This window comes from Cynocephalus volans, chromosome 12, assembly GCF_027409185.1.
Source record: "Cynocephalus volans isolate mCynVol1 chromosome 12, mCynVol1.pri, whole genome shotgun sequence".
Classification (NCBI taxonomy): domain Eukaryota; kingdom Metazoa; phylum Chordata; class Mammalia; order Dermoptera; family Cynocephalidae; genus Cynocephalus; species Cynocephalus volans.
Window position 1 is genome coordinate 54,394,331 of NC_084471.1, and position 26,115 is coordinate 54,420,445.

Below are 26,115 nucleotides of genomic sequence, written 5' to 3' on the forward strand. Positions count from 1 at the left end.
TCACTCTGTTGATTGTTTCCTTTGCTGTGCAGAAGCTTTTTAGTTTCATATATTCCCATTTGTTTATTTTTTATTTTTGCTGCCTGTGCTTTTGGGGTCTTAGTCATAAAGTCTTTGCCCAGTCGTATTTCCTGAAGTGTTTCCCTTATGTTTTCTTTTAGGAGTTTTATGATTTTATATTTAAGTCTTTAATACATTTTGAGTTGATTTTGGTATATGGTGAGAGGTATGGGTCTAATTTCATCCTTCTAGATATGGATGTCCAGTTTTCCCAGCACTGTACTAAAGAGGCAGTCTTTACCCCAATGTATGTTCTCGGTGCAATAATCACTTAATAGTGCTTATTGAGACAAGGCATCTTTGCTTCTTTTTGCATGTTTTGTTTGTTTGTTTGTTTGCTTGCTTGCTTGCTTGGCAGCTGGCCGGTACAGGGATCAAACCCCAGACCCTGGCGTTATCAGCACCACACTCTAACCAACTAGCTAACCAGACAGTCCAAGGCATCCTTGTTATGGATACACAGCACATGCCTTCCAAGGTTGGCATTTCCCTGGTAAGGTGCTGCACATCGGCTCAAGCCCATTCCTGTGCTCTTGCCTGAGTGGCCAAGAACTACCCACAAACAACAATTGGAAAGAAAATCAGAAGGTTAATCTGCCCAGTCTAAAACATGTTGGAATTTCCCCAGGGAACTGGGGAATATGCGTTATTACTTATCAGAAAAAGACACCCCAGGAGGACACCACCAATTAGCATTTGGCTCTTAGAAAGTTTAAAGCCACTTAAGGAAAGTAAGGTACAGGCTTTCCCTAACCCATTTTGTATCACAAGAAGTGAGACTTCATGTATTTGGGGTTGATTTGTTTGGTTTGGAAGGAAAAAATGGCCAGCCCATAAGAGGAAGACAGGATGAAGTTCAGTGTTACCCAGTCACTCCCCTTCGAAAGAAGATTTATGTGTGTTTCCTTAATTCAACGCTTTTGACAGAAAACTGCACATTCATTACATAAGACTTCTTCCCAAATGGCTAGCCACACTTCTACAGTTATCTGAGAAAAAAAAATAGAGAATAAGACATTGGACTGTAAATATTTCCTCTGCCCCGAGGACTTCTAATCCTTGCTGTCCTAAAACAGAAGGTTTATGGAGTATTTCCATTATGTGACACTAGGCATTGCCCTGGGTTCTTGAGACCAAATCCTTTTGATCAGACAGCATTATCCTTTGGACATCCTGTTTTCCCTGGGGTCTAACTAGTAGCAAGGATGGCATGATAGGATCCAATGCAAGTGGAGGGAAAGTGAATTGGGAATAGGAAGGAGAGAGGTCATGGAGAAAGAATATGTGATCAGGCCATTTAATTGTATGTGTAAATGGGGGTCTAGGCCTGTTTGCTATATAAAGTGCTTTAAACACAGTGGGGAGTAAGTTTTATATTGCAACCCAGTGCATGTGTGTAAACACACACACACACAAAAAAACCACACACACACAAGTCACAACCTGAAGCAGTATGTGATGATTCCAGCAAGGTGATGAGTCAGACTTACAATCAAGCCCCTGTTCTTCCACTTGAACCCCCTAAAGAAGTTTAAAAAACTGCATACCCCATCACACACTTAAAGTTGTCTAATTTTTTTTCTCCCCAAATTTAAATACTTGAAAAGACTGTAATTTCCAGTTGGTTATAAATATGCTTTAAATATATCTGTCAAAATTTGGAGCCACAGCTCTAGCTCACAATTGTGGAAAATGTTTGTTTTATAACCCAAGTGCCAAAGCCATGCCTCACTGTCTCACCCATCAAGCTAATCAGATTTAACTCCCTTTCAGAAAAAAATCAGTCTTTATTTTGCAATTCAAATAAACATAATAGCACACCAACCTCCTAACCCTGACATGCATCATGCTTCTGAATTCTAGTTCTAAGAGACAGAGAGAGAGGTAGATGAGAGGAAGGGGGAAAGCCTTGCCTTGAGTTTGTGTCTGGTTGAAATAAGGTCCTGCTCCCGAGAGACGTACTCATAGGAGCAAGGCTTTCTCAAATTATCCCTTGATTTGGTGCCTGGGAGTTTTATATCCCAAGGCCAACCACCTTCAGAGGTTTGACATGGATGAGAAATGGTCTTTCCTTTGTAAAGTGGCAGAACAATTGTGAAAGGGGAGGTGAGAGAGAGGCAGACCTCACACTCCAGGAACTTTCTCAGCCAAGTCAGCATAGGGAAGAAGTATATATGGAACTGAGCCTCTGAAAATTATGGCTTGAGAAAAAGAAAAAAACGAAAAGAGAAAAGAAAAAAAAATGAGAATTATGGCTTGAACCCCCAGGAAAGTTTGCAAGTAGTCTTAAGTGCTTGAAACCCCTGTTCTAAGCCTTTAGTATCTGCATGTGTAAAACGCAAATAATTGTAGTACCTACCTTCAGAGATGGTTATGAAGAATAAATTCGGTGATACTAATAAAGTACTTTGTGAAGTCCTGAGTGCATGATAAGCACAGTGTGTGTTCCCTATTGTCATTGTTGTTACAGTTCTTTTTGGACCCCTCTACTGGTTAACAATGTCATTTCTCAGTGGAATGGGAATCCTCACGCCCACCCTAACACCTCGATTATGTTTTAGGCACTGGTTTTCAGGCCTCAGGATACAACTTCAACACCTATGACTGGAGGAGCTCAAAACAGAGAGGCAGCTTGTCCCCGGTCACTAAGCCCCGAAGCCAGACTTACCCAGATGTTGGGCTGAGTAATGAAGACTGGGACCGGTCCACAGCCAGTGGGTAAGGTTTTCATCCAATGTAGCCCTGTCCAACATGACTTTGTGGTCATTTGGGTGAGATTTGAACTTGTCTATGTCCAAGGGCACATAGTGTTAGCATTGGCTTCTTGAAGCCACCATAATCATCCATGTTGGCCATGTGGCCAGATTCTAAAACCGGTGTCTGACCAGTGGTAACCTGGACGCCACCACACAACAGGGCAAGAGCTAGGTTTCCCCTAATGACAAAAATAGTAGCACTTGGGGAAAATTTGCTTCTGTAAACCATGTTCTCACTCTGCAACAACTAGCTCCCTCTCCTTCCTTTTAAAAGTCAGTTTCACATTGTTGTATTTTTTTTTTTTAAGATATACCTAGGAGCCCATATTTTTAGCAAAGAAGTATATTTTAGCATTTTGGTCTTTACCAAAATATTTCAAGGAAATTTATAAAAAGTGATGGCATTTAATTATTTATAATGATCTTTATAATTAGTGAGGAAAACACATTTTTATCTCTTAAAGAAAAATTTGATTTCTCTGGCCCTGCGGAGATAGCAGCTGACATTTGTTCCTGTTCCAGTCTGTTCCAATAGGGCCACGTTGATGCAGCTTATTCAGCAGTAGCCATGAATAGTCTGAAGTCAGTTAGTAAGACCACAGACCAGCCTTTCCCATTTCACGACCCTTTGCATTTCCTAAAGCATCCTTAAGTTGGGGCTGACTTGACTTGGAGGCCACAGTTGGAAGAAAGCCAGATCCAAAATGAATCTCTTTCTATCTTTTGTGTGAGATGAAGGAGAGAGATTCTGGTTACAGAAAAAAAAATATATGTTTGGCAAGTTCTTAACTCAGACTAAGTCTTGTCAACAGCTTTGCAGGGGCTCCTGACAATGTGGAGGCCGAGCAGGAGGAGAACTTCTGGTCTCAAGCGCTGGAAGATTTAGAAACCTGCGGACAATCAGGAATTCTGAGAGAACTTGAGGTAGCCTCGCTCCTGCTGCTTATTTTTGTTGTTTCTACATTCATTTTTTTTTTTCTTTTTTTTTTTTTTTTTTTTGGTCCTTTTAAGTTTGCATTTATCACACCAGGTCATTTAAAAGCTTTAACCCCTTTCCACAGGAGAAAGCTGACAGGCGTGTGCCTTTGAGAAACATGACTCTCTTGGTAGCTACCCTTTATGTTTATATTTTTGCTTGTGAAGTTGCCTTCCCTGCCCCCTTGCCTTCTGGACAGCAATTTGATTTTATTCAATGCAGTTGAAAATATTTCTTTCCCTGTTTCCACCCCCTGAGCTTACTGACTTGTGGCTTCTGCCATCGCTCCCTGCTAACCCTGACTGTACCTCTTTCCCACCGAATCGCTAAGGAGCCAGCTAAGTCTCCCAGCAGTGGTGCATCCTATTCTCTTAGTTGCTTTAGAAAGGTTTCTTTGGCATGTTTTCATTTGTACCTGGTCTAGAAATTAATTTGATCGTTAACAGGAACATAAGAGGAAATTTCATTTTATTTTGTTTTGCCCTTAAAGTAGATGACAATGCAGCTGGTGAAAAAGGCCAGTCTATTTGATAAGCAGCCAAAATACGAGATAGTCCTTTGCTGTTAATTGCAAATCCTGATTACATATTAACTTTGTGTGAATTTGAGGAGAAGCGAGATGGAATGTAATAGCTGAACTCCTGGTGAGTTCTTTAATCAAAGCTATAAAGTTGCTGATGGTATTCACACTTTAGTCTGGGAAGTCCTGGGCTGTTTCCTTTTATGTTCTTTTAAATTTTCTGAGCTGTAAAAAATTAAGTGGCAAAAGTCTCATTTTTATTTTGATATCATATGAGGTCCCCAAGTCACCATAAGGAATGTGAATGGCATAAGTGGGTGAAACTCTTGCAATTCTAAAATGATTACTCATCTTTATGTTATTTTGCTTCTCAATTGCATGTGTGGATATTTTATGTGATTCTAATGTTTGTGAACTTGCAAAGAGAATTGTAAAGAAAAAATATTAGTTTGAATTTGTAAACTTTGTGGTATTACCTGGCATGAATTTCAGCTTCAGAGCACAGTTAAAGGACCTGGATGTGGATAATCATATAAGATTTAAATGAATTAAGATGTTAGCCATTGATTCCTTTTTATACAACTTTCAAAAAGAGCAGAATGCTTAAGTATCAGATGGCTTATTTAAACTTTTACCATCTCCTGTATCTACAGTGATCAGTGAAGGCAGCCCAAATTGAATAATGAGCACAATTTACAATTCTTAAACATACCCCTGCTTTTGAAAGCATGTTTTGGCTCATATGCCTTTTCCATCATGCATTTTGATATTTCTCTTTTGAAGAAAAAGCTATTCTCCTAATAGCTTCTTTTTACATCAGCTAAAAATAAGCTAATGTAAAAGGTAATACGATGAGGTTATCTTTTCACCCAGAAATTGAGTTATCTCACGAAAACAACATCCATCAGCATAAAGGTTATATTGCAACAGCCTATGAATTTGCTCTAACGTAGCTCTAGGCAGGTCTGGCCCTTGAAATAACAAATTCAGAAAGGAAATAGGTTGAATTCATAAGCCAAAGAGAAATTAAAATTCTCAACTAGGAGGATGATTGACCAATTAATAAATTAGAGTCATATTTAAACTGTTATCACAAAAAATATAAGTATTCACTTATTAGCTTAAATGAACTCTATCCCCTTGATTAGAAATGTTATGCAAAAAAAATGTTGTTGGTGCTAGATTGCTGCATAATAAATTTACATCCAATATTGAAAGTTAAAGCACACTCTAACTAATAAATGTAGATTTCCTAAGATGAAAAATGATTTCAATTGAAATGAAAATGAAAATTAATTCACTAATCATTTTCCCTATTGCAAGCAATAATTTAGTTCAGCATTGGCGCTGAAAAATTTATAGCTTTAACAAAGGAAAAAAATTTAACTAAAACTTTGGCAAGTGTTTAACCTCTCTTACCAGATATTTCTTCCATAAAATATGGGGATTATAATGAGCTAATGCTTATATGGCACAAAACAAAGAATATGGCACTCAAATATTTGATTTTAATAAAACTATTACTATTTTGCCATTTCTTGGTTAATGAACATTCCCTTAACTATTTTTTGTTTGTTATAATATAGGAAGAAGGTTAAACTAAGTGTCAGATAGAGGACTCTAAGCTGCCTTAGAAAGAACATATAATTATGAAATGTGGCAAATGAATACTTTTGAAGCCAAAGCAAATCCTAGGTAATTTTAAATTATCTTTTAACTTTTTATTTTAGTTTTTATATTTGTGTTTTAATATAAATATTTCTGCTTAGATGCTACTAATTCACTTGAAGTTCACTTTAAACAAAGTAATCAAACCATATTTTGAAAACTTGAACTAAAGAACTATCGATAATGTCTTCTTTCTTCTATCAGAACCTTTTCTAAAACAATTTGTCTCTTGTTCTATGGCAGCTAAGACTCATCAAAGCAGAACTGTTGTCTTCTAGATGGAATGATTAAGCATTTCACTTACATGTTTCTTTCTGGTCCCATGAAAAACGAATATAAAAAATAGATGTTAACAAAGCAAATAACTAGTCTAAGTAGGTAAAAATAATAGGTGGATGGTCACCACAGCAAGAAAACAATTATTGGATGGTGTCAGTTACAGCAGATTAAACACAGAAATGATATATTATAAGTGCCATAAAATAAACGATGTCCCATGACAACAACAAAGCTAATAATGGAAAGGTTTCAATAAACTTAAGAGTATTTATCTGAAATGAATCATAATATGGATAAGCCACATGAGTTTAAATATTAGGGGTCTTTTTACCCACTAAAAAGGAAATTGTGTGTGGTTCCACCTTATACTTGAGTGAGAAACAATGCTGCCACATATTGAAGACCACAGGTTCTGGAGTCAAATTGCTAGGGTTCTAAGCACTGACTCTTGGGTAAGTTGCTTAACTTATCCAGGCATCCCTTTTCTTAACTGAAATGGGGAAGTGTAATAATTATAATATCTACCATATAGGGTTACTTAAGTATTAAATGAAAATCTATGTACAATATATATGGGACTTAGCACGCATTAATGTTCAATGATCAGCAAGTATTTTTTTTGCAGTTATAATTTTCTTTTCCAAAATTATCAGTGAGGGACAAAAAAAAATTATCAGTAAGATAACTGATCTAGTCAGGATATGATAAGTGTACTTGTTCTGTTTTGTTTTTCCAGCAGTCATTAGATATATGTACCTGTGTGCCGACACTTGGCTGTTATCCAGTTCTTGTTAGTAGTGTGTATATAGCTGAACACTAGGTGAATTTTAGAATTATGGAGTCTTATAGAGACAACAAATTAAAGCTGTACTCACTTTGCAGTGTTCTTTCCTGATAAATAGTTTTATAAAGTGCCCTCTGCTCATTTATTACCTTTGTGACTTTGTGTAGGTCAGCCTCTTTGTGCCACCTGTAAATTAGGAGAGAGAACAGTGCCTACCTCATAGAGTTGTTGTGAGGATCAAGTGAATAAATTCAAAGGATTCAACAAATGAACCTTCTGTTGCTTTTAGCATCAGTATTAATATAAACAACTAGGCCATACTGTAGCCAGTCACATGGCATATGGAACTTGTTTTCTGTTTCTGTGGTTTCAGACAGACTTACTGACGCCAGTTTATCTTCATATAACCGTCATGTCTATGACTACAGAGCTGGCTACAGGCATATGTTCTGAATTTTATCATCCTCCAACTATAAGAAATGAACATCCCCTAAATGTCATTGGTTTCAAATCTTTGTTCCTCTTCTGAGACTCAGTGATCTTTGGGATCTAATGTTGCCATTGCTTGTGTGTTATGCAGGGAACATACTTGTATTTGAAACTGAACAAAGTTGCCAATTCACTGGTGAAGTCCAACGCAGGTCTCACAGCTTTTGAGCTAAGAGTTGAATCTAGTAACATAAAAAATGATCATTTCCTAACCTCTCTGAGGATCTTACACTAAGAATATTTTGAAGAAACACTGATCTATACCAAATGATGTGGAGGCCTACCTGGTCTGCAAGCTTCTGGGGCAGGCCAGTTGGCCAAAGGAAGGACAGTACACAGTGCTTGGCAGGAAGCTTGGAGAGAAGCCCTTGCCTTCGTATCAGTAATCCCATTTCAGTCAATTGTTAGCTCCCCTTGAGCTAGAGGCAGTGCGGCAAGTAGAGGCAGGTTGGTGCCCATGGAGAAGTTCTTAGTTCATTTCTATTGGATATACTGAAGGTGGCCTCATGAATTCCATCTGTTAGAATCCACTCAGTGGAAAGTTAATGCTTACAATGTAGTTTGCAGTAAGCAAATGTTAGAGCTTTTCAATTTGCCTCAAAACTGCCAGGGGTGGTATTTGATTAAATAAACTCAATGGCTTAAGTACTTAAATTGGATTTGAGATGTGCATTATAAATGTCACTTGCAAAGCGTTTTCCAGACTTTCATAGTTCAATTCATATGTCCATTCTCCAGCCTTTGGTTATGCCCTGAAGAGACTGTATTTTGACTGGGCAGGACAAATGTGCTTAATGTTGAACAAGCAAACCCTTTCCTTTGTCCATGGCTTAATTGTTTCTGAAAATTGTCAATGCCACAGGCAACAATCATGTCGGGGAGCACAATGAGTTTAAATCATGAGGCTCCAACACCTCGAAGTCAGCTGGGGCGACAGGCCAGCTTCCAGGAACGGAGCAGCTCTCGGCCACATTATAGCCAAACAACTCGGAGTAACACCTTGCCCTCAGATGTGGGCAGGAAGTCTGTGACCCTGAGGAAAATGAAACAAGAAATAAAGGAGGTCATGTCCCCAACTCCTGTGGAGCTGCACAAGGTCAGTGAGCTTCCTTCTCTTTCTCTAGGGTCACATTTAGTAGCCATTCTGCAAAGTGTGACTGCCCTGATACAGGCAAGGTAATGGCATTCTCCCACAGGCTTAGCCAAGGAAAGCCACCTGAGCTTAAAGTGGCTCTTCAGAGACTTTGTTCTCAATACATGATCCATACGAGGTTATCCTGGAAGCAGGGAAAACTGGCCTTCAAGCAATGCATTTATCAAAATGTATTTATGGACAAAATCTCACAAAAATTTGAGGCTCCAGTGTTACATGGAGCTTTGATGAATTAGTCTATTATTCCAACCTCATTGGCAGGGGGGAGGGATTTTCTAAATGTCATATGCTCACAGCGTCACTGAAAAGGGGATTCAGATTACAGACTTATAGTAGATGTTTATATTATTCAGAAGACATGAAATTCTCTTCAAGACATAGGTTAGATCTCTTGGGCCAGGACAGGGTAAGCCCTGGTTTTGTTCCATCTCTGACTATGATAGTTGCCTCACTTTACTTCATGAAACAAAACTTACTATTTGCACACACAACTGAACTCTGGAGTTGCTGGCAGAGTTTAGACAAGGCATATGTAAGTGACAGTGTTTGCAGAACCCTGGGCCAAGGAGAGCAGTGATGGGAAGGTGTCTCTAGTTTTCTTTTCTAGAGCTAGTATTTTCTTTTTTGTTAACACATAAGGATGTATAAAATAGTAACAATCCCACCCCCTTTTTTATGAGAACCAAGACCTCCTCTGTAGTTAATCTATTCACTTGAGATTAGTTATTTGTCTGGCCCAGAAGAGCAAATAAATGTCAGATGGAAAGGAGATAGAGGGCCAGCTATTCACTTTTTTCTCTAAAAGTTTTTATTTCCCTAACCACACTACGAAATCTAGCACTTTGTTTTGCAGCTGACAAAGGATATGGTGAAGGAGAGGACAGTGTGGGACGTTAGGTTCTGAACTTTGTGTTTCAATCCCAGCTTCATTCTTTCACCATTCATTCATATATTCATTTAATACACGTACTGTGCATTCATTCATTCAAGGGATGTATGGCAAATCCCCAGGGAGCACCTGGTCTAGTGAAAGACAGTCTGGCAAGCAGCGGGAAGATAACAGGATAGGCACAATGATAGAGGCAAGCCTGCGCAGCCTTGGGGTACAGAGGGTGAACCCTAACCCACTATGTAGGGGACAGGAAAGGTTTCCTGGAAGCAGGTGTTGACTATGCAGAGGAAGGTAGGAGATGGGAAGGCATTCCAAGCACACACAAGAAAAAACATGTGGAAAGGGATGTCAAAGATTGTGGTGCATGGAGGGAATCCAAATACCTCAACATGACCAGAGCCTAGAAATGGAGCCCTATACATTAGGAGTAATTACAGACTTACAGAAAAGCAAAGATGTTTCTGACATGTTAGGACGAGGACCCAGGTTTAGCTCCATGCCACAAGTTAGTTTATTTACCCAGTTACCCTGAATTGATGAGTCTGCTTGGTAAGTCAAATATCCTCCTTCACTAATGGTACACACCTTTAGGCTGTAAGAACACCTGTGCTGGTTAAATTGCAGAAGCTGCATCTTCAGTGCTAATTCTGCTATACCAAGAAGAGGGCTGGCCCCTCCTGATTCCCTCAGGTGTGTAGCAACACTGCCTTCCCCATTTCTCTAAAGCTCTACTGCCCAGGCAGAGAGAGCATGCTTAGTAAGCCACCCCCCTTCTTCCCCAAAGAGAAAGGATACCTGTCTCCCCATCCCTACTGCAGTAAAAACATTTGGCAGGGATAGTGATGGTGAATTGGATGTGCAAGTTGTTACAGCTGAGGTTTAAAAAAAGTGGCTCTGCTAAAAAATAGAACTTGTTAAAAAGAAAAGGAAGAAAGGATCATGCACGTACTAGCATAATGAGTGGCAGTGGATGGGCTGGTTGAAACACTTGTGTGGCGGTGTGTGAAGTGGGAAGCCACAGGATCACAGACACAGGGGGGCCAAGTTGACCTAATAAATTGATGCTTCACTTCAGTCCTTTCTCCTAAATGGTGGCAATAAGTGTATTTCCCATGCAGCTTCACTTTTTCTCTGAATTGGTCCCCAACAAAATAAGACTCTCAAAAATAAGTGGTGTCCTGAATATCTTAAGCACCCTAAAATGATCTAGCTAAATGAAGATGTAGCAGAGGAACCTGTGGCCTTTTACTATGGAATTCTTGGAGTGGTTTATACTCACATCTCCAGAATCTTTTCTTTTTTTTTTTTTAAAGATGACCAGGTAAGGGGATCTTAACCATTGACCTGGTGTTGTCAGCACCATGCTCTCCCAAGTGAGCTAACCGGCCATCCCCATATAGGGATCCGAACCAGTGGCCTTGGTGTTATCAGCACCACACTCTCCCAAGTGAGCCACGGGCCGGCCCTAGATCTTTTCTAAGTGAATCCAGTTACTTTGATAGGCCATCCAAAATGTGTGTTGCTTAGCAAACCCTCCAGTTTTGAAGTGCTTGAGAGGAGAAATGGTCATTAGAAAAGCTACTTACTCAAAGATGGGTAATTGTGCTTGTGTTTTGCATGTGGTTATCTCTTGAACACTGAAACATTACCTGACATCATGAAAAAGCACAGTGACTTGTGGATGAAATTGAGTTATCTTCCCACTGACTGGGGTGCTACTAGGCTGTACTAAGCCTTTGTGAAAATTAGGAAAAGGCACACTTTTAGGGTGGTGGCATGGAGAGGGGGCTAGACATCACTTCCTCAAGTTGAGGATACCCCAAGACAGAGTGCACAGGTTGGCAATCAGAACAAGGGCTGGTTTGCAGTCTCCGAAGCCCTCTTGGCAACTTTCCCAAATGGACCTAGTGAAGGAATCCCAGGGGGCTGAAAAGGCCAGAGTGGAGAGGCTGGGTGAGATATGTACCACACTGTTCTAAACATGCTGGGTGCTCTTTTCCCGTTGCCGCCTTTGCAGAGGCTTTTTGCCGCTTGGTTAGAGCTCTGTCCATGAGAACAAGTGGTGGTCCTGTTCATGCCCAGGCCAGCACCTGCAACATCTTACTATTTTTACTGGAAGTTGAATCAAGATAATATGAATGAATAGGTAAGGAAAAAAGAAAAAGCTAAAACCACTCCATCTCCTCAGGATGGGTACATTATCTTTGTACAGAAAGAATAAAGCACTGGCTTATCTTGCAGTTTCTTGGTCTCCATAGTTTGCCCCTCATTTTCTGCCCATTTCTTTCTCTTCCTTCAGACCTCCAGAAAGTCCCAAGCTAAATAGTTCCCTTTCCTTTCCCATCTGCTGTGTCTGCGGCTCTCCCAGGGTCTTGGCAGGACTTCCTTCAGGTTGTTCACATTCATTCCCGAAGCCAAAAAGCTGATCATCATTCCAGACACTTGAGAACAGACAAAGAAATGTAGCCTCACTTCTTTTTTGGCTGTGTGTAAGTGGGAGGAAGTCAGAGCTGGAGTGATTTGGGACTTCGTGCGGCAGTGAGGGGAACAGTGAAGGGGTCACAGGGAAGTGATACTCGTGTCCCTTGGGCCACTGCTTCTCCACTTTCTCAGCTGAGATGCACAGTCTGAACTATATTGTACCTCATGATTCAGTACACACATATACCACGCTCATATATATAAATGAATCCAAAGTTACTGCACGATATACATTGACATTTAAAAATCTTTTTTCTATTTCTTTTAAAATGCTAATTGCATTAAGCTGATTTCAAGGCTTATCAATAGATCTCAACCAACAGTCTGAAGACCACAGGCTTAGACAATAGTTTGGGGTGGGAGCCCCTGATGACCTTTACTGTGGGAGGCTTGTTAAAATGCAAGTTCCTAAGCCCCACTCAGACTTACCTTGTCAGCATTCTTGGACAGTGTGGGCCAAGAATCTACATTGTGGCAACGCCTTTGTGGACTTAAGATTGAGAATCACACCCTTAGGTTTTGCTAACTGGAGGTGATTATTCTGTTTCAGTGAAATCCTAGGCAACAGCCGGGTGGCAGCGTAAAGAGGAAATGAGACTGCATCGTAGGCCCTGGGGCTTGTGCATTTTATCTTTAAACTGAATTCTGGTTTGCACTATAGCTTATCGCAAATTCCTTCTCTTTGCAGAGGAGACTGTGATTTTTAGCTATAGCTCACTGATAACCCTTCTTTCCTTTCGGTAGCTTAAATATCCTTCGGTATCTACTTAATCTACTTCTGAAATGAATTCTAGCTTCACTTTGCGCAGCTCAAGGCAAAAAGATTTTTGTGGAGTGGAAAATTCCCCACATTGAAAGCATTTGGACATTTTTGCTTTTTAATTAATATTCATATTTCCTTTTGCCCTATCATTTGTGTTTGCCAATAAAATTATACTTATTAATGGTATGCAGCTGTTTTTATTTATCTTTTTACAAAAAGGTTCTTAAAACAATTTTCCAGCTGGTGGGTTAGCTCACTTCAGAGAGTGTGGTGCTGATAACACCAAGGTCAAGGGTTTGGTTCCCTGTACCAGCCAGCCATCAAGATAATAATAATAATAATAATTTTCCAGCATCTACTTTTATTTATGGCTGCTGGTGGCCCGACATTTGACAAGTAACCTCTTTATTTCCCACAGCTGCTTTTGCTACCATCAGCTTTTCCCCAGCCAAATTCACTTTGCATTTCCAATATATTTGAGTTTGAGAGGGGAGCTTCGCTCTTCTTGATGGGATAAAATTGTTTTACTCCTTGGAAGGAGGGTCCCTTTCAGTGTTTAATGCCAGCTTCTTTTGCAATATTCTCTCCGAGTCAGGAATAGGCTCAGCCCTAGAGGGAATATGAAATGGATATTCATATCTAATTTTTGCACATGCCTCTTTCTTCACTAAATATTTGGAGTTGGCATTCAAGATCAAACGAGTCCTCATGCCGGGCCTAGACGGTCTCCAGTTAGCTAGTATAGAATTGTCTACTGTGGAGATCATTGGAAGCTAAAATAAAGCAACACACTGAACATACGCACTTTTAGCTCTTGTCTGCCACTCTTCACTGGACTGACTTCTCTTTCTTCAGGCTAAGAGTGATAAACTAGAAAGAACACAGACTTTCTTGTCAGGCAGAACTGGGTTTAGGTCACAGTGTGTCACAGTCTACCGCTCGTTAACCATGTCACTTCTATGAAACTCAGTTTTTTCATTTACCAAAGAGGGAGCAGAGTCACTTCTTACCAAGAGAGGGAAATGTCACGAAATAGCATTTTCCCTGGTGAAGTCACCATCATTCTAGAGTCTTGCCTCAGTTTTATGGTGTCAGAAAGTCAAAAACTGTGGTCCCCTCGGCATCCCAGATGGCTTCCTTGGCACCGTCAGAGACGAGATGTGAACCAGAGTGAGAATTCGTTTACAAAGACAAATGGATGTGCGTCCAGTTACTAGTCACCAGATCAGTCTGATGAGAATGTTCTCTCCCTGCGAAGCCAGGGACAGGTAACAATCAGAACGTTGTTGGGAGGACATGGAATTAGGGAACAAGGACTGGAGTTTGGGTTGTATGTTTTAAATAAATCATGGCATCCAGCCCTGACAATTCCCAGAATGTATTATTTCCATCAGCTTCCCTTGTCTATGATCCTGTTAAAACATACTTTTTAAAATGTAGAAAGCATAACTTTTAGACAAGTGATTGGCTCAGGCCCAACAATGTTTAACTCAGTAAGGAAGAATGAGAGCAGGAGGACAAAGCTTGTTTAAAGAGGGATAAAGAAACTTTACATACAGCTCAGTCAGTGGGGGAAAGAGAACGCTGGAGTAAGATTCCTCAGAATCAAAGCTGCCTAGTGGCTTGTTGGGGAATAAAAGCAAGCCTTTGAGGTTACCTTTTCTAAGGGGCAGAAACCATTTACCTCTCTACCAGACAGAACTCCGTTTGCTTCTTATCCCTTTTCTACAAGTTGACATCCTCCTCTGCAGCCTGTGCTCTGGGCAGTGGAAATGGTGAGTGAGGCAGGGTTGCCTTCTCCTGCCTGGTCGTCTAGCCTCAGATGACCCTTAGGCAGGCTTATTAGCAGGTGCACTAGTGTGCCTTGTTCTCAGCTTTTGATCATTCATCTTATCGCTCCTGTCAAGGATCCACCACCTCCTCTCTTCAGAAATGTTAATGGCTTCCCTAAAGCCTAACTCTGGCCTGGGGACTAGGCATCTCTCCCTGAAGTCCTTGTGCATCTCTGTTGTGATCAGTTATGCTTACTGATAGGTTGAAAAATTTTATATTATCCATGGGAGGAAAACTTACAAATGGCCTGTCCCTCTGAAAGCCACTCTATTTCCCTAATGTCCAGGTTCTTGGAGAATAGCCCTCTGGAGCCTTCCTTCACCATGGTTCTGCCTTATTCCTTGTCTGGCAGAGATATGGCGAGGATTAAATTGATAGCAGTCTAGTCCCGGGCTTGTCTCAGGCTCTCCGTAATCCCTGGAAAGAGATTAAATCAAGACAGTTGGTGCTCAGTGTGGTGGAAGTTTGGTCAGTTGTAACTTGTCATCCTTCCCAAATGTCAGTGAGCCTGGCCCCAATTCCCAAAGTCTCAGAGGGTGGGTGGAGGGTGTGCCTCCCACCCAGAGCTGCAGGTGGCCCCTGAATCAGGAGGCCCACAAGGACCTAAGAGGAATGGAGTTCAGTAAGTTGCAGAGGAAATCAGAGAAGGTTAAGAGTTGGAGAAGGGCCAGGCCAGAGGCAGCCCAGCAGCTAACACACCGAGGCTGAGCAGAGAGGGGTGTGCTGAGAGTGAGTGGTAGGCTGTCCTGAGTGAAGCTGCTTGGGACTGCTGGCCAACGCGGTGGTGGCTGGGGCAGGTGGAAAGGGCCGACGATAACTAGGTGATCATTAGCTGCCCATGGCTTGGTTTGATCTGGAGAATTTGGAGTATGATCTCGCTCTTTCTTCTTTATTATTATTATGTGAGTGGATAGATATATGAAGATGCTCTGGGATGAATCAGGAAATCAGCACATAAATCTGTCACAGACTTAAAAGCTCTGGTGCTTCCTTAATGGAGACTCAGTTCTCCAGAGGCCGAGTCAGGCCCTGACTTGCTCATACTTAGAGCCCAAATCCCAGCTACTACTTCTCTCCTTGTGGAGCCCTGTTTTTCCAGCCTTTGGTGTCACATCGTTGCCATAGAGCAGCAAGAGGCAATCTTTGAAGCAGCTGTCCCTCTCTCCCCTCTGCCAAAGAGACTCCCTAGACAGAAGGACAGCAGCTGCCTTCTGACCCAATCTGTCTCAAAACCCATGAGTTTAGTGGCATGAACTGAGATTGCTTCCTCTCTGGCCAGAAGGCTGCAGTTGGGAAGACTATATTTTATTTTTTTCTTCCAGCACCATAGGTAATGTAGGATCATCCTCAAAAACAACATGACTTGTATATAACGTATTTAAAGGAACAGGGCTATCCCAGTGGTGTCTGCCTAGAGCAAACCCAAGTGCTTATTGATTTTCAGGAAAACCAGTACCATCTCTGAGAAGTAAGTGTCAGTTTGGCTCTTAAGGCCACTGGGACAAATGGTTGAGCCATAGGGAGACTGTCAGGACTTAGGAACTGCTTCCAGGATGGCTGTCACTTGCCATGACTTGCTCAAGAGAGTAGATGCAATTGCCCTTAAAATCCACGTGGGAAGAAGTGGCTCTGCAGCTGAAGCTTTGAACATGTGTCAAAATGGAAAACATAAGCATTGGGTTTCTGATCTTTGCCCATGAACGTTGTCCAAATATGCGGGTAGAATTGCTTAGAAATATAAAACAGGGCTGAACTTGAGTTCTGGTGAAGCCCCTCTGCCTTCTGTCAAAGCTTCTGTTCTTGGGAGGGTTAGAAACAATTGCAGCATGTGCTGACAAGTGGTTAAAATTGAACTGAGCTTTGTAGAACGGTATTCTAACCTAGAGTGTTATGTTTCAAGAGGCTCCCTGGCTCTTTTAGAACAGAAAAATCTGGCAGTTTTGTTCCTGGTCCAGATTCCCTGGAGGCATCTTCTGGTCAGCACAGAATAGAGACCCTACAAGTAAAATTTGGTCTTAACATGAGCCAGAGTGGAATGTGAAGCCGACTGACAGGATAGTGAGCTTTAGGGGCAGTGAGCAGGAGTTTATGTGGATATTTGTGGAAAGCTACAGAAGGGCTCTGATGAGAAGAAACAGCAGACATGATAAATTATTCATCTTTAGTTTGTGGGGCAGTTGGAAATGGATAAAGGCTGCACGACCTGCTAGGAAATTATATGTCCAGGGAAAAAAAATCATGATTTGGTGGAAGGAAAACAGCAAATGAGGTCAGATATTCTAGTATTGAATCCCAGAGCTTATGCATTCGAACTGGACAAATCAGTCTATCTACTTCTTCAAGGTTTAGTGTCCTCATTAGCAGAAAGGAATGATTTTGCTGCACAGAGTTGTTGGAGATCAAAAGCAATCATATGTAAGAAAGTGCCTGGATATGGGATTCATCTGTGGGGGGAAAAAATGTGTCTTAAACCTCAGAATCCTTAGAATTATTTTTGGACAGGAAATAAATCAAAAGTAACCACCACCCGTCTCCAGGCAAATAGGGATGCATGGCACAATTTGTGGTTGCTGCTTTGAGAGCAGCCAGCTATGCTTCCCAGTTTTTGAATTATTGATTTCTGGAATCTTATCTTTTGTGTGGTTTTAAAATAATTTCCTTTTTGTTAATTTGCTATTACCAATGTATTTTCAGAACAATCATAGAGCTGGCTCTTCAAATTCAGTATCTTCTAATCTTAGGGAATCTTCCGAGAGAAATAGATTACTTTCAAATTTAAACTGTTTATTAGCCTCTCATCTGAAGAGTTCTCCGTAGAGATACATTAAGTCTGAGGCCCCAGAAAGCCAAGGCTCTCGGCCAATAACTGTGTCTTTAAAGTTAATGAGCTAATTTGCTAGCCCACTCTGGTTGGCATCCACCTCTAATGTTTGGTTAATGTATTACCACCAATTGGCGTTGGAAGTTTTGCTTTTTGCCCCTCCAGAGTTCTGGACTGTGGAACAAAATACCCAAGAATCACAGGCCAATCAAAGATACCCAAGAACCACAGCAGTGAAGAACTTCACTGTTATTCCAGGCCCACACCAAATGTTCCCCCAAACGCAAGGATGCTGATTTACTGTATTAGAAAACATGCCTCAGACCCATGACCAAAGTGGGCTTCCTAACATCCATTGTAAGCTTAGGCTTTGGGACCCTCACATTCAAGTGCCCCTCATGAATGTGGCTGGGCCTGCAGAGAAGATGCCAACCACTTACCCAGCCAGCTGTAGGCACAGGATTTGTAGGACTGCACCCCCGTACTTAGTTGCAAGTGGAACAGAGATAGCTACAAGGATGTACCACCCTCTAGGAATGGTGGCAGTGGTGTCACATGGAAAGAACATGGCTAGGAGCAAAGATAGGAAGGGCAGAATGACAGGAGAGCTCGCAGATAAAGCTGAAGAGTGGCACATAGGCAGGGAGTTTGAACAGAGATTTCATCCACTAGTAAATGGGGCCCAAAGAACATCCATCTATCACCAATCCTGAGCTCCTCACCTTCTGCTCCTCCTCCTCGTGTTTCCCCTTCTCCCCCTATACATCCTCTTCTTTCCTTCGAGAAAGGAGCCTGGGTACAGAAGGAAACTGAGTACCATATAAACCAGCAATGTTTCCTCCAACCAAGACTTCTTGGAGGAATGGCTGATTCCACATCAGGGGCAGGAAATATTCGTGTTGAGTCTGTGTTATCTTGTGCCAGAAAGCAAATAAGCCATCAAAACAAGTGGGTTTTATCAAAAGGACACAGGAGGACACCCCCATGGCCAAAGATAAGAACATTTGAGCATCCAAAAGAATAATGATGCAATTGATTAAAATACATTGGATATATAAAAACCCATGGGTTCATATTGATACTAAACAAAAGTTCTCTCCCCCACTCCCACCCCCCACTCTCACTGGGACACTGTTGAAAGTATTTAGTGCACTAATTCCTGATCTGAAATTGAAAGGAAAGAATTAGCTTTCATTCTGCTTTTCTTATACAAACTGCATTTCAGAGTACACAAACAGCACTTATTAAAGAAAAGAATTCTCCTGTAGAAAATAATCCTAATAAATATAGAAGATATTATGGGATTAGGAAAAGACGATCTCTTTTCAGCCCTTAATGAAATTGTTGATTCTGACCATGATCATCAGTGGATGAGGAACTTTGCAATGGAGGAATGCAACTGTCATCACCTGAACCTACCCAAAGTGGGACAACTAGACATGGGTAATGTGCTGTCTGTCATAGGAAGCACTGAATTACCTGGGATCTATTTTTGTCCTGTCCCTGCCCCCTGCCGAAAGCTCACCCTGACCCAAAGCAAGCACCCAGAGCTAACTTCCACTTAGAGAAATGTGGGAGACAGGAGAACGTGTTAGAGAATAAAGGACCCCATTCTGGCAGTAAGTCCGTAGCATGGGGAAAAGGATGGGCACGTGCTGTGGATAAGAGGATATTTAAGAGACTTAATACAGATGTAATGTGTGGACCTTGTTGGGATCCTGGCTTGAACAAACCAACTCTAAAAAACAATTTTGAGACAATTGAGGAAATTATGGACTGGATATTGGAGGATTTCAAGGAATAAGAGTTAATTTTGCCTGTGAATTAATAACATTGAGGTAATTAGGAAACCTCATAGAGATGCACACTGAAGTATGTAGGAATGAAATGACACAAGGTTGGGCATTTGCCTTAAAATACTCCCCTGGGGCTGGCCAGTTAGCTCGCTTAGTGGAGCTCGGTGCTGATACCACCAAGGTCAACCGTTAGGATCCCTGTACTGGCCAGCTGCTACCCCCCAAAAAAGCCCCCAAAGAAGAAAAAAGAAGGGTGGATATAGTAAATGTGTCAAGCTCTTGAGGATTGCTGGACCTGAGTGATGAACATAGGAAATTGATTGTTCTAGCCTCTCTACTCTCGAATATGTTTGAAATTTTTCATTTAAAAAAATCTTCCTCCAGGGCTGGCTGGTAGCTCACTTGGTTAGAGCAAAATGCTTATAACACTGAGGTCAAAGGTTTGGATCCCATTACCAGCCAGCTGTAAAACAGCAGCAAAAAAAATTCTTCCTCTAATAACTAACTCTTTCTTTCTTAGGAAAGAGGGGCAGAAAGCTCCTATCTTATGGCATAAGGCAAAAATATAACTATGGAAGGGCCTAAATATTCCTCTCTGCAATGAGTATTTATTAAGCAACTACATGCTAGGTAAGAGACAGTGTGCCCTGGAAAGATCTAAGCTTTGTAGTCAGAAACCTTAGTTTGAACCGATTCTCTGTTGCTTGCTATCTGTCTGACCTTGGGCAAGCTTCCGTACCTCTCTGAGCTTTCATTTCTCTGTATGATCTGCTCCGTGAACTCAGTAGAGACATTAACATCCTGTTTGCATTTTAAACTACTCACTCATGTCCCATAGGCATTATTAGCAAGAGGTCCAGCATCTACCAAGGAGGACCCTCCATCCTACCTCCCTCACGGTCCAAGAATCTGAGTTTCCTCAGCCCTTAGTTTGGCAGGCCTGGCTCCAGTATCAGGGCTGCTCTCACTCTTCATGCCCACACAGTGTCACCATTGGAGCTTCGTCCTGCCCAGCCACCCTGTCAAACTTTGGTTGAGGGGTGAGGGGGGGATGGCCTGAACCCCAGAGTTAACTCTTTAGTTTACACTCATATTCTCTGCAATGGCTCATCAAGGCACAACACATCATGGCCAGTTCTCAACCACGTGGTATGTCAGAACAAGCCATTTTATATTTTGACAAAATACTGGACAAAATACATATTAATTTTACTATGTGGCAGGCACTGTTTTAGGGGCTTGGTATGTATCAGTGAACAAAAAACTACCCCAGCTCCTTCCAAGGAGCTTGAGGGGGCACCTGCCATATACTTGAACCCAGTATGAATGAGGGAAGGTCTTCACCAATGAAGACCTCCCCTCCCCTCCTGATAAGTTTTGCTTTGGGGGTACTCTGTCAATCACACAGTTGGAAACTAACTACTTCTCCCCACGCGTCATCGTGTCATATGGAGAGCCGGATTTTACTAAACTACATACACACACGTGCGTGCACGTACACAGGCACACACACATACACACACAAGCTCCTTATTTAGAAAAGTGGGGCTTACTACTCTGTACTTGTATAACTGAGTGCCACAAAAGTGATCCTTCTACAGCAATTAGGTCATTTCTTCAGATTTAAAAAACTTTATATATATTACCTCACTTAAAATTAACACTCTTGCCCATCTTATACGAATGGTATGAGAATTAAATGAGATATCATCACTGGACTATAAACTCATAAAGGCTGTGTTTTACTCACTACTATGTCTTTTTTTTTTTTTCTCACTATATCCTGCTATATCCTTAGTCACTAAAACAGAACCTGGCACAAAGTCGGGTCCAATGCACACACACATATACATACATTCATGTTCACACAAAAGATGGATGAGCCTGCAAAGACTGTCATCTCAATAAACATCACATCTGCAGATTCGCAGTCAGTCCGTCTTGGGTGGTGTCTGAGACCTCATTCTAACAGGCTCCTGAGAGTCTCCTGTTTGGGAGAACACTTGAAGTGGCAAGGCACAGAGGCACATGTTTTTCCCCTAAAGCAAAGTTGCAACGAAGTTCCGACCCTTTCCTTATGGTGTGCTTGTGGGAAAGATGCAGGTGGGGTGGAATGCTAATATACCATATTTCATAGGCTCTAAGATGCTGTTGGTTATAAAACACAGTATGATTTCGAGATTTTAAAATGTGAGGGAAAAAACCGCATCTTAGAGTCATTGAAATAAAGCATTTTGAGCAGCAGTAGAGGATAATGGTTTAAGCACTTGGTGTCTGGAGTCTGACAGACACAGCCCCACCATTTGTTACCTTTGTGGCCTTGCACAGGTTACTCAACCTCCATGAAATTGAATTTCCTCACCACTAATACGGCAATAACCACTAGGGCTGCCTGGCGAGTAGGATTGACCCCGTCAGCTTGAGATTTTAGCTGTTTAGTAAAATAAAAATCCACAAACTCACCGTTTTTGTATTTCCTTCAGTATCCCATACCTCTCTGAAGTAAAATAACTGGATATAAAAAAATAAGCCTGCTATAAAAGTTTTAATCTTCACATTTTGCTCTGAAGAGCTCTGGATTTTTTACTCTTTTACAAGAATGTCCTAGGGTACTTAAAAGCTGTTGGAAAACGGAATTAAAAGATAACACAAGCTAGCCAGGTAGTCAGTTGATTAGAGTGCGGAGCTAACACCAAGGTCCAGTGTTCGATCCCTGTACGGGCCAGCCGCCAAAAACAAACAAAACAATAATACTAATCCTTCCATGAACTTTGAAGACAACTCATATTTTTGTATTAATTGTGTAGAAAGAAATATTTTTTAATTATAGTAAAAGAAAGAAAAAGATTTTTTAATTACAGTGGAAGAAAGAAAAGAAAGGTTTTTTTAGATTACAGTAAAGTAGTAAGCCCAAATCATTGCTTGAAGTGTGTGTCAGTTTTTGTGGAGAGCTTCCAGCAAAGCTGAATAAAGACAGTGGCCCCCTTAAAGCACTGAAACTGCCTAGACACAGTGACTAGCACACTGAGTGCTCAGCAACTATTCATTTCATGTGTGTGTCTCTTAAAGGAAGACTCTTCTTTCTCTCGTTCGCTGCTGTTTCCAGCAGCTTGAACTGTGCTTAGAAGGTGGTAGGGACCCAATAAACATTTGATGAATGTACAAATGATTTATTCTTTTACCCTCAGACTAACTCTTGCCAGGGGGTCAGGAGGAGAAAGGAGGCTTGCGGGGAGCTTAAGCTGACAATAGCTGGCCATGGGTGCAAAGAGAACCAGCTGAGACCCGCAGTAGTACAGCAGGGTGGAAGCCTTGGATTGCTTAACCTAACCCTAGACAAGTACTGAGGGAGCTAGTCAAGCCAAGTCCCAGAGCAAGGTGCTTCTTACAGGAACACTTTCAAGTCTTTTAAATTGTGTTTTGTTGATGGCCCTGATTGGGGTAGCATAGCAAATAAAGTGGTAGACTTCATGGTACTTGCTCAAAGGGAGAGGATACGCTGAGCATTGTACTTAGCATGGTGGGGAGGAAGGAAAGGCCTTTACAACTGCTGAGACATTTATTCCTCAATGTCTCAGCAGTTGTAAAGGGGCTGCCTCTGGCTGCTGCTCCCACCAGGGGGTTGCACCAGGAAGACAGTAGAAGTCAACTTACCTTTGGGAAATTCTCCACTATATATACCTGATGACTACAATTTAAAAAAAAAGAAAGGCCAGGACTCTAGTTCTCCTTCTCCTTTTTCAGTTCTAGATGAGGCTTTACAAATTCCAACGATGTTCTTGGAGTGGGAAAAAGCTGCAGGGTTGGGTGAGGGGAGCTGTTTTTTTGTTTGTTTGGGGTTTTTTTGTTTGCTTTGGGGGGTTGTTTTTTTTCTCATTTTCTTTTTTATTTATTTTATTTTATTTTATTTTATTTTACTTCTCAAAATAAACTGTACTTGATTTTCATGCCCTTTTACCTCCCCACTTCCTCTCCTCCCCCCCTCCCCCCCACATCCTATCTGTGCACTTGACTTAAATAGTTCAAGGAATTTTTCTGGTTATTCTGTCTTCTTCCCCCCACCCCCACCCATTGTTTGTTTGTGCGTTTATTTATTAATTTTTAGCTCCCACAAATAAATGAGAACATGTGGTATTTCTCTTTCTGTGCCTGACTTGTTTCACTTAATATAATTTTCTCTAGTCCATCCATGTTGTTGCGAATGGTAGTATTTCCTTCTTTTTTATAGTTGAGTAGTATTCCATTGTGTAGATATACCACATTTTCCTTATCCACTCATCAGATGATGGACATTTGGACTGGTTCCAACTCTTGGCTATTGTAAATAGTGCTGCAATAAACACTGGAGTACAGGTATCCCTTCAGCATGATGATTTCCATTCCTCTGGGTATATTCCCAACAGTGGGATAGCTGGGTCATATGGTAGATCTATCTGTGATTGTTTGAGGAACCTCCATATCATTTTCCATAAAGGCCGCACCATTTTGCAGTCCCACCAACAATGTATGAGAGTTCCTTTTTCTCCACAACTCTCCAGCACTTAATGTTCTCAGTCTTTTGGATATTAGCCATCCTAACTGGAGTGAGATGGTATCTCAGTGTGGTTTTGATTTGCATTACCTGGATGTTGAGTGATATTGAGCATTTTTTCATGTGGCTGGTGGCCATTTGTATATCTTCCTTTGAGAAATGCCTGTTCAGCTCCTTTGCCCATTTTTTAATTGGGTTATTTGTTTTTTTGCTGTAAAATTATTTGAGTTCTTTGTATATTCTGGATATTAATCCTTTGTCAGATGTATATTTTGCAAATATTTTCTCCCACTCTGTTGGTTGTTTTTTACTCTGTTGGTTGTTTCTTTTGCTGTGCAGAAGCTTTTTAGTTTGGTATAATCCCATTTGTTTATTTTACCTTTAGTTGCCAGTGCTTTTTGGGTCCTATTCATGAATTCTGTACCCACTCCTGCTTCCTGGAGTTTTTCCCCTGTGTTTTCTTTAAGGAGTTTTATTGTTTCAGGATGTATATTTAATTCTTTAATCCATTTTGAGTTGATTTTGGTATATGGTGAAAGATACAGGTCCAGTTTCATTCTCCTACACATGAGTATCCAGTTATCCCAGCATGACTTGTTGAAAAGGCAGTCTCTTCCCCATTATGTAGCTTTGCTGCCTTTGTCAAAGATCAGATGGCTGTAGGCATGTGGTTTGATTTCTGGGTTCTCTGTTCTATTCCATTGGTCTGTGTGTCTATTTTATATTCCAGTACCATGCTGTTTTGGTCATTATAGCTTTGTAATATAGTTTAAAGTAGGTAGTGTTATGCCTCCAGCTTTACTTTTTTTGCTCAGGATTGCTTTGGCTATGCACGGTCTTTTGTTGTTCCATATAAATAGCTGGATAACTTTTTCCGTCTCAGAGAAAAATGTCATTGGAATTTTGATGGGGATTGCATTGAATCTGTAGATCACTTTGGGTAATATGGACATTTTCACAATGTTAATTCTACCAATCCAAGAGCATGGGATATCTTTCCATCTTCTTGTATCCTCTTTAATTTCTCTTAACAGTGGTTTGTAGTTCTCTTCATAGAGATTTTTCACATCCTTGGTCAGCTTTATTCCTAAAATTTTTTTTTTTTATTTCTTTTCTGCATGTTCACTGGTGGAGAATAGATATGCTACTGAATTTTGTATGTTGATTTTGTATTCTGCAACTTTGCTGAAATCATTTATCAACTCTAAGAGTTTTTTTATAGAAACTTTAGACTGTTCAATATATAGGATCATATCATCTGCAAAAAGGGACAGCTTGACTTCATCCTTTCCAATCTGGATGCCCTTTATTTCCTTCTCTTCTCTGACTGCTCTGGCTAGTATTTCCAACACTATGCTGAATAGGAGTGGTGAGAGTGGGCATCCTGTCTAGTTCCTGTTTTTAAGGAAAAAGCTTTTTTTCTACATTCAGGATGATATAGGCAGTGGGCTTATTGTATATGGCTTTAATTATGTTGAAATACTTTCTATCTATGCCTAACTTGTAGAGAGTCTTTATCATGAAAGGATGTTGAATTTTATCAAATGCTTTTTCAGCATCAATAAAAATGATCATGTGCTTTTTGTCTTTGCTTTTATTAATGTGGCATATCACATTTATTGATTTGTGTATGTTTTTTTTTTTTTTCTTTTTCGTGACCGGCACTCAGCCAGTGAGTGTACCGGCCATTCCTATATAGGATCCGAACCCGCGGCTGCTGGGAGCGTCGCCGCGCTCCCAGCGCAGCACCCTCCCGAGTGCGCCACAGGCTCGGCCCTTGATTTGTGTATGTTGAACCAACCTTGCATCCCTGGGATGAATCCCACTTGATCATGGTGTATAATTTTGCACATGTGTTGCTGTATTCTGTTAGCTAGTATTTTATTAAGGATTTTTTGCATCTATATTCATCAAGGATATTGGCTTGTAGTTTTCTATTTTTGATGCATCTTTGTCTGGTTTTGGTATCAGGGTGATATTTGCCTCATAGAATGAGTTTGGGAGAATGGCCTCTGTTTCAATCTTTTGGAACAGTTTGTAGAGAATTGGTATCAGTTCCTCTTTGAAGATTTGGTATAAATCTGCAGTGAACCCATCTGGTCCTGGGCTTTTCATTTTTTCTTTTTTTTTTTTTTTTAAAGATGACCAGTAAGGGGATCTTAACCCTTTGCTTGGTGTTGTCAGCACCATGCCCCGCCAGTGAGCTAACTGGCCATCCCTATATAGGATCTGAACCTGTGGCCTTGGTGTTATCAGCACCACACTCTTCCAAGTGAGCCATGGGCCAGCCCCTGGGCTTTTCTTTGTAGGGAG

The 26,115-nt window shown here is 41.0% G+C and overlaps 1 protein-coding gene across 5 annotated transcripts in view; it reads left to right on the forward strand.

Moving 5' to 3' along the window:
• The window catches only part of GRIP1 (glutamate receptor interacting protein 1), a 396,854-nt gene that overhangs the window by 364,106 nt on the left and 6,633 nt on the right, over nt 1-26,115 (forward strand). For 3 of the 5 annotated variants that reach the window (XM_063074588.1, XM_063074591.1, XM_063074590.1), the window contains 4 exons: nt 2,622-2,778; nt 3,629-3,740; nt 3,878-3,922; nt 8,395-8,628. In XM_063074588.1, the coding sequence (XP_062930658.1) occupies nt 2,622-2,778; nt 3,629-3,740; nt 3,878-3,922; nt 8,395-8,628 (548 nt within the window). The remainder of the gene's footprint in view (nt 1-2,621; nt 2,779-3,628; nt 3,741-3,877; nt 3,923-8,394; nt 8,629-26,115) is intronic. The other 2 variants (XM_063074593.1, XM_063074592.1) reach the window with 1 other exon arrangement.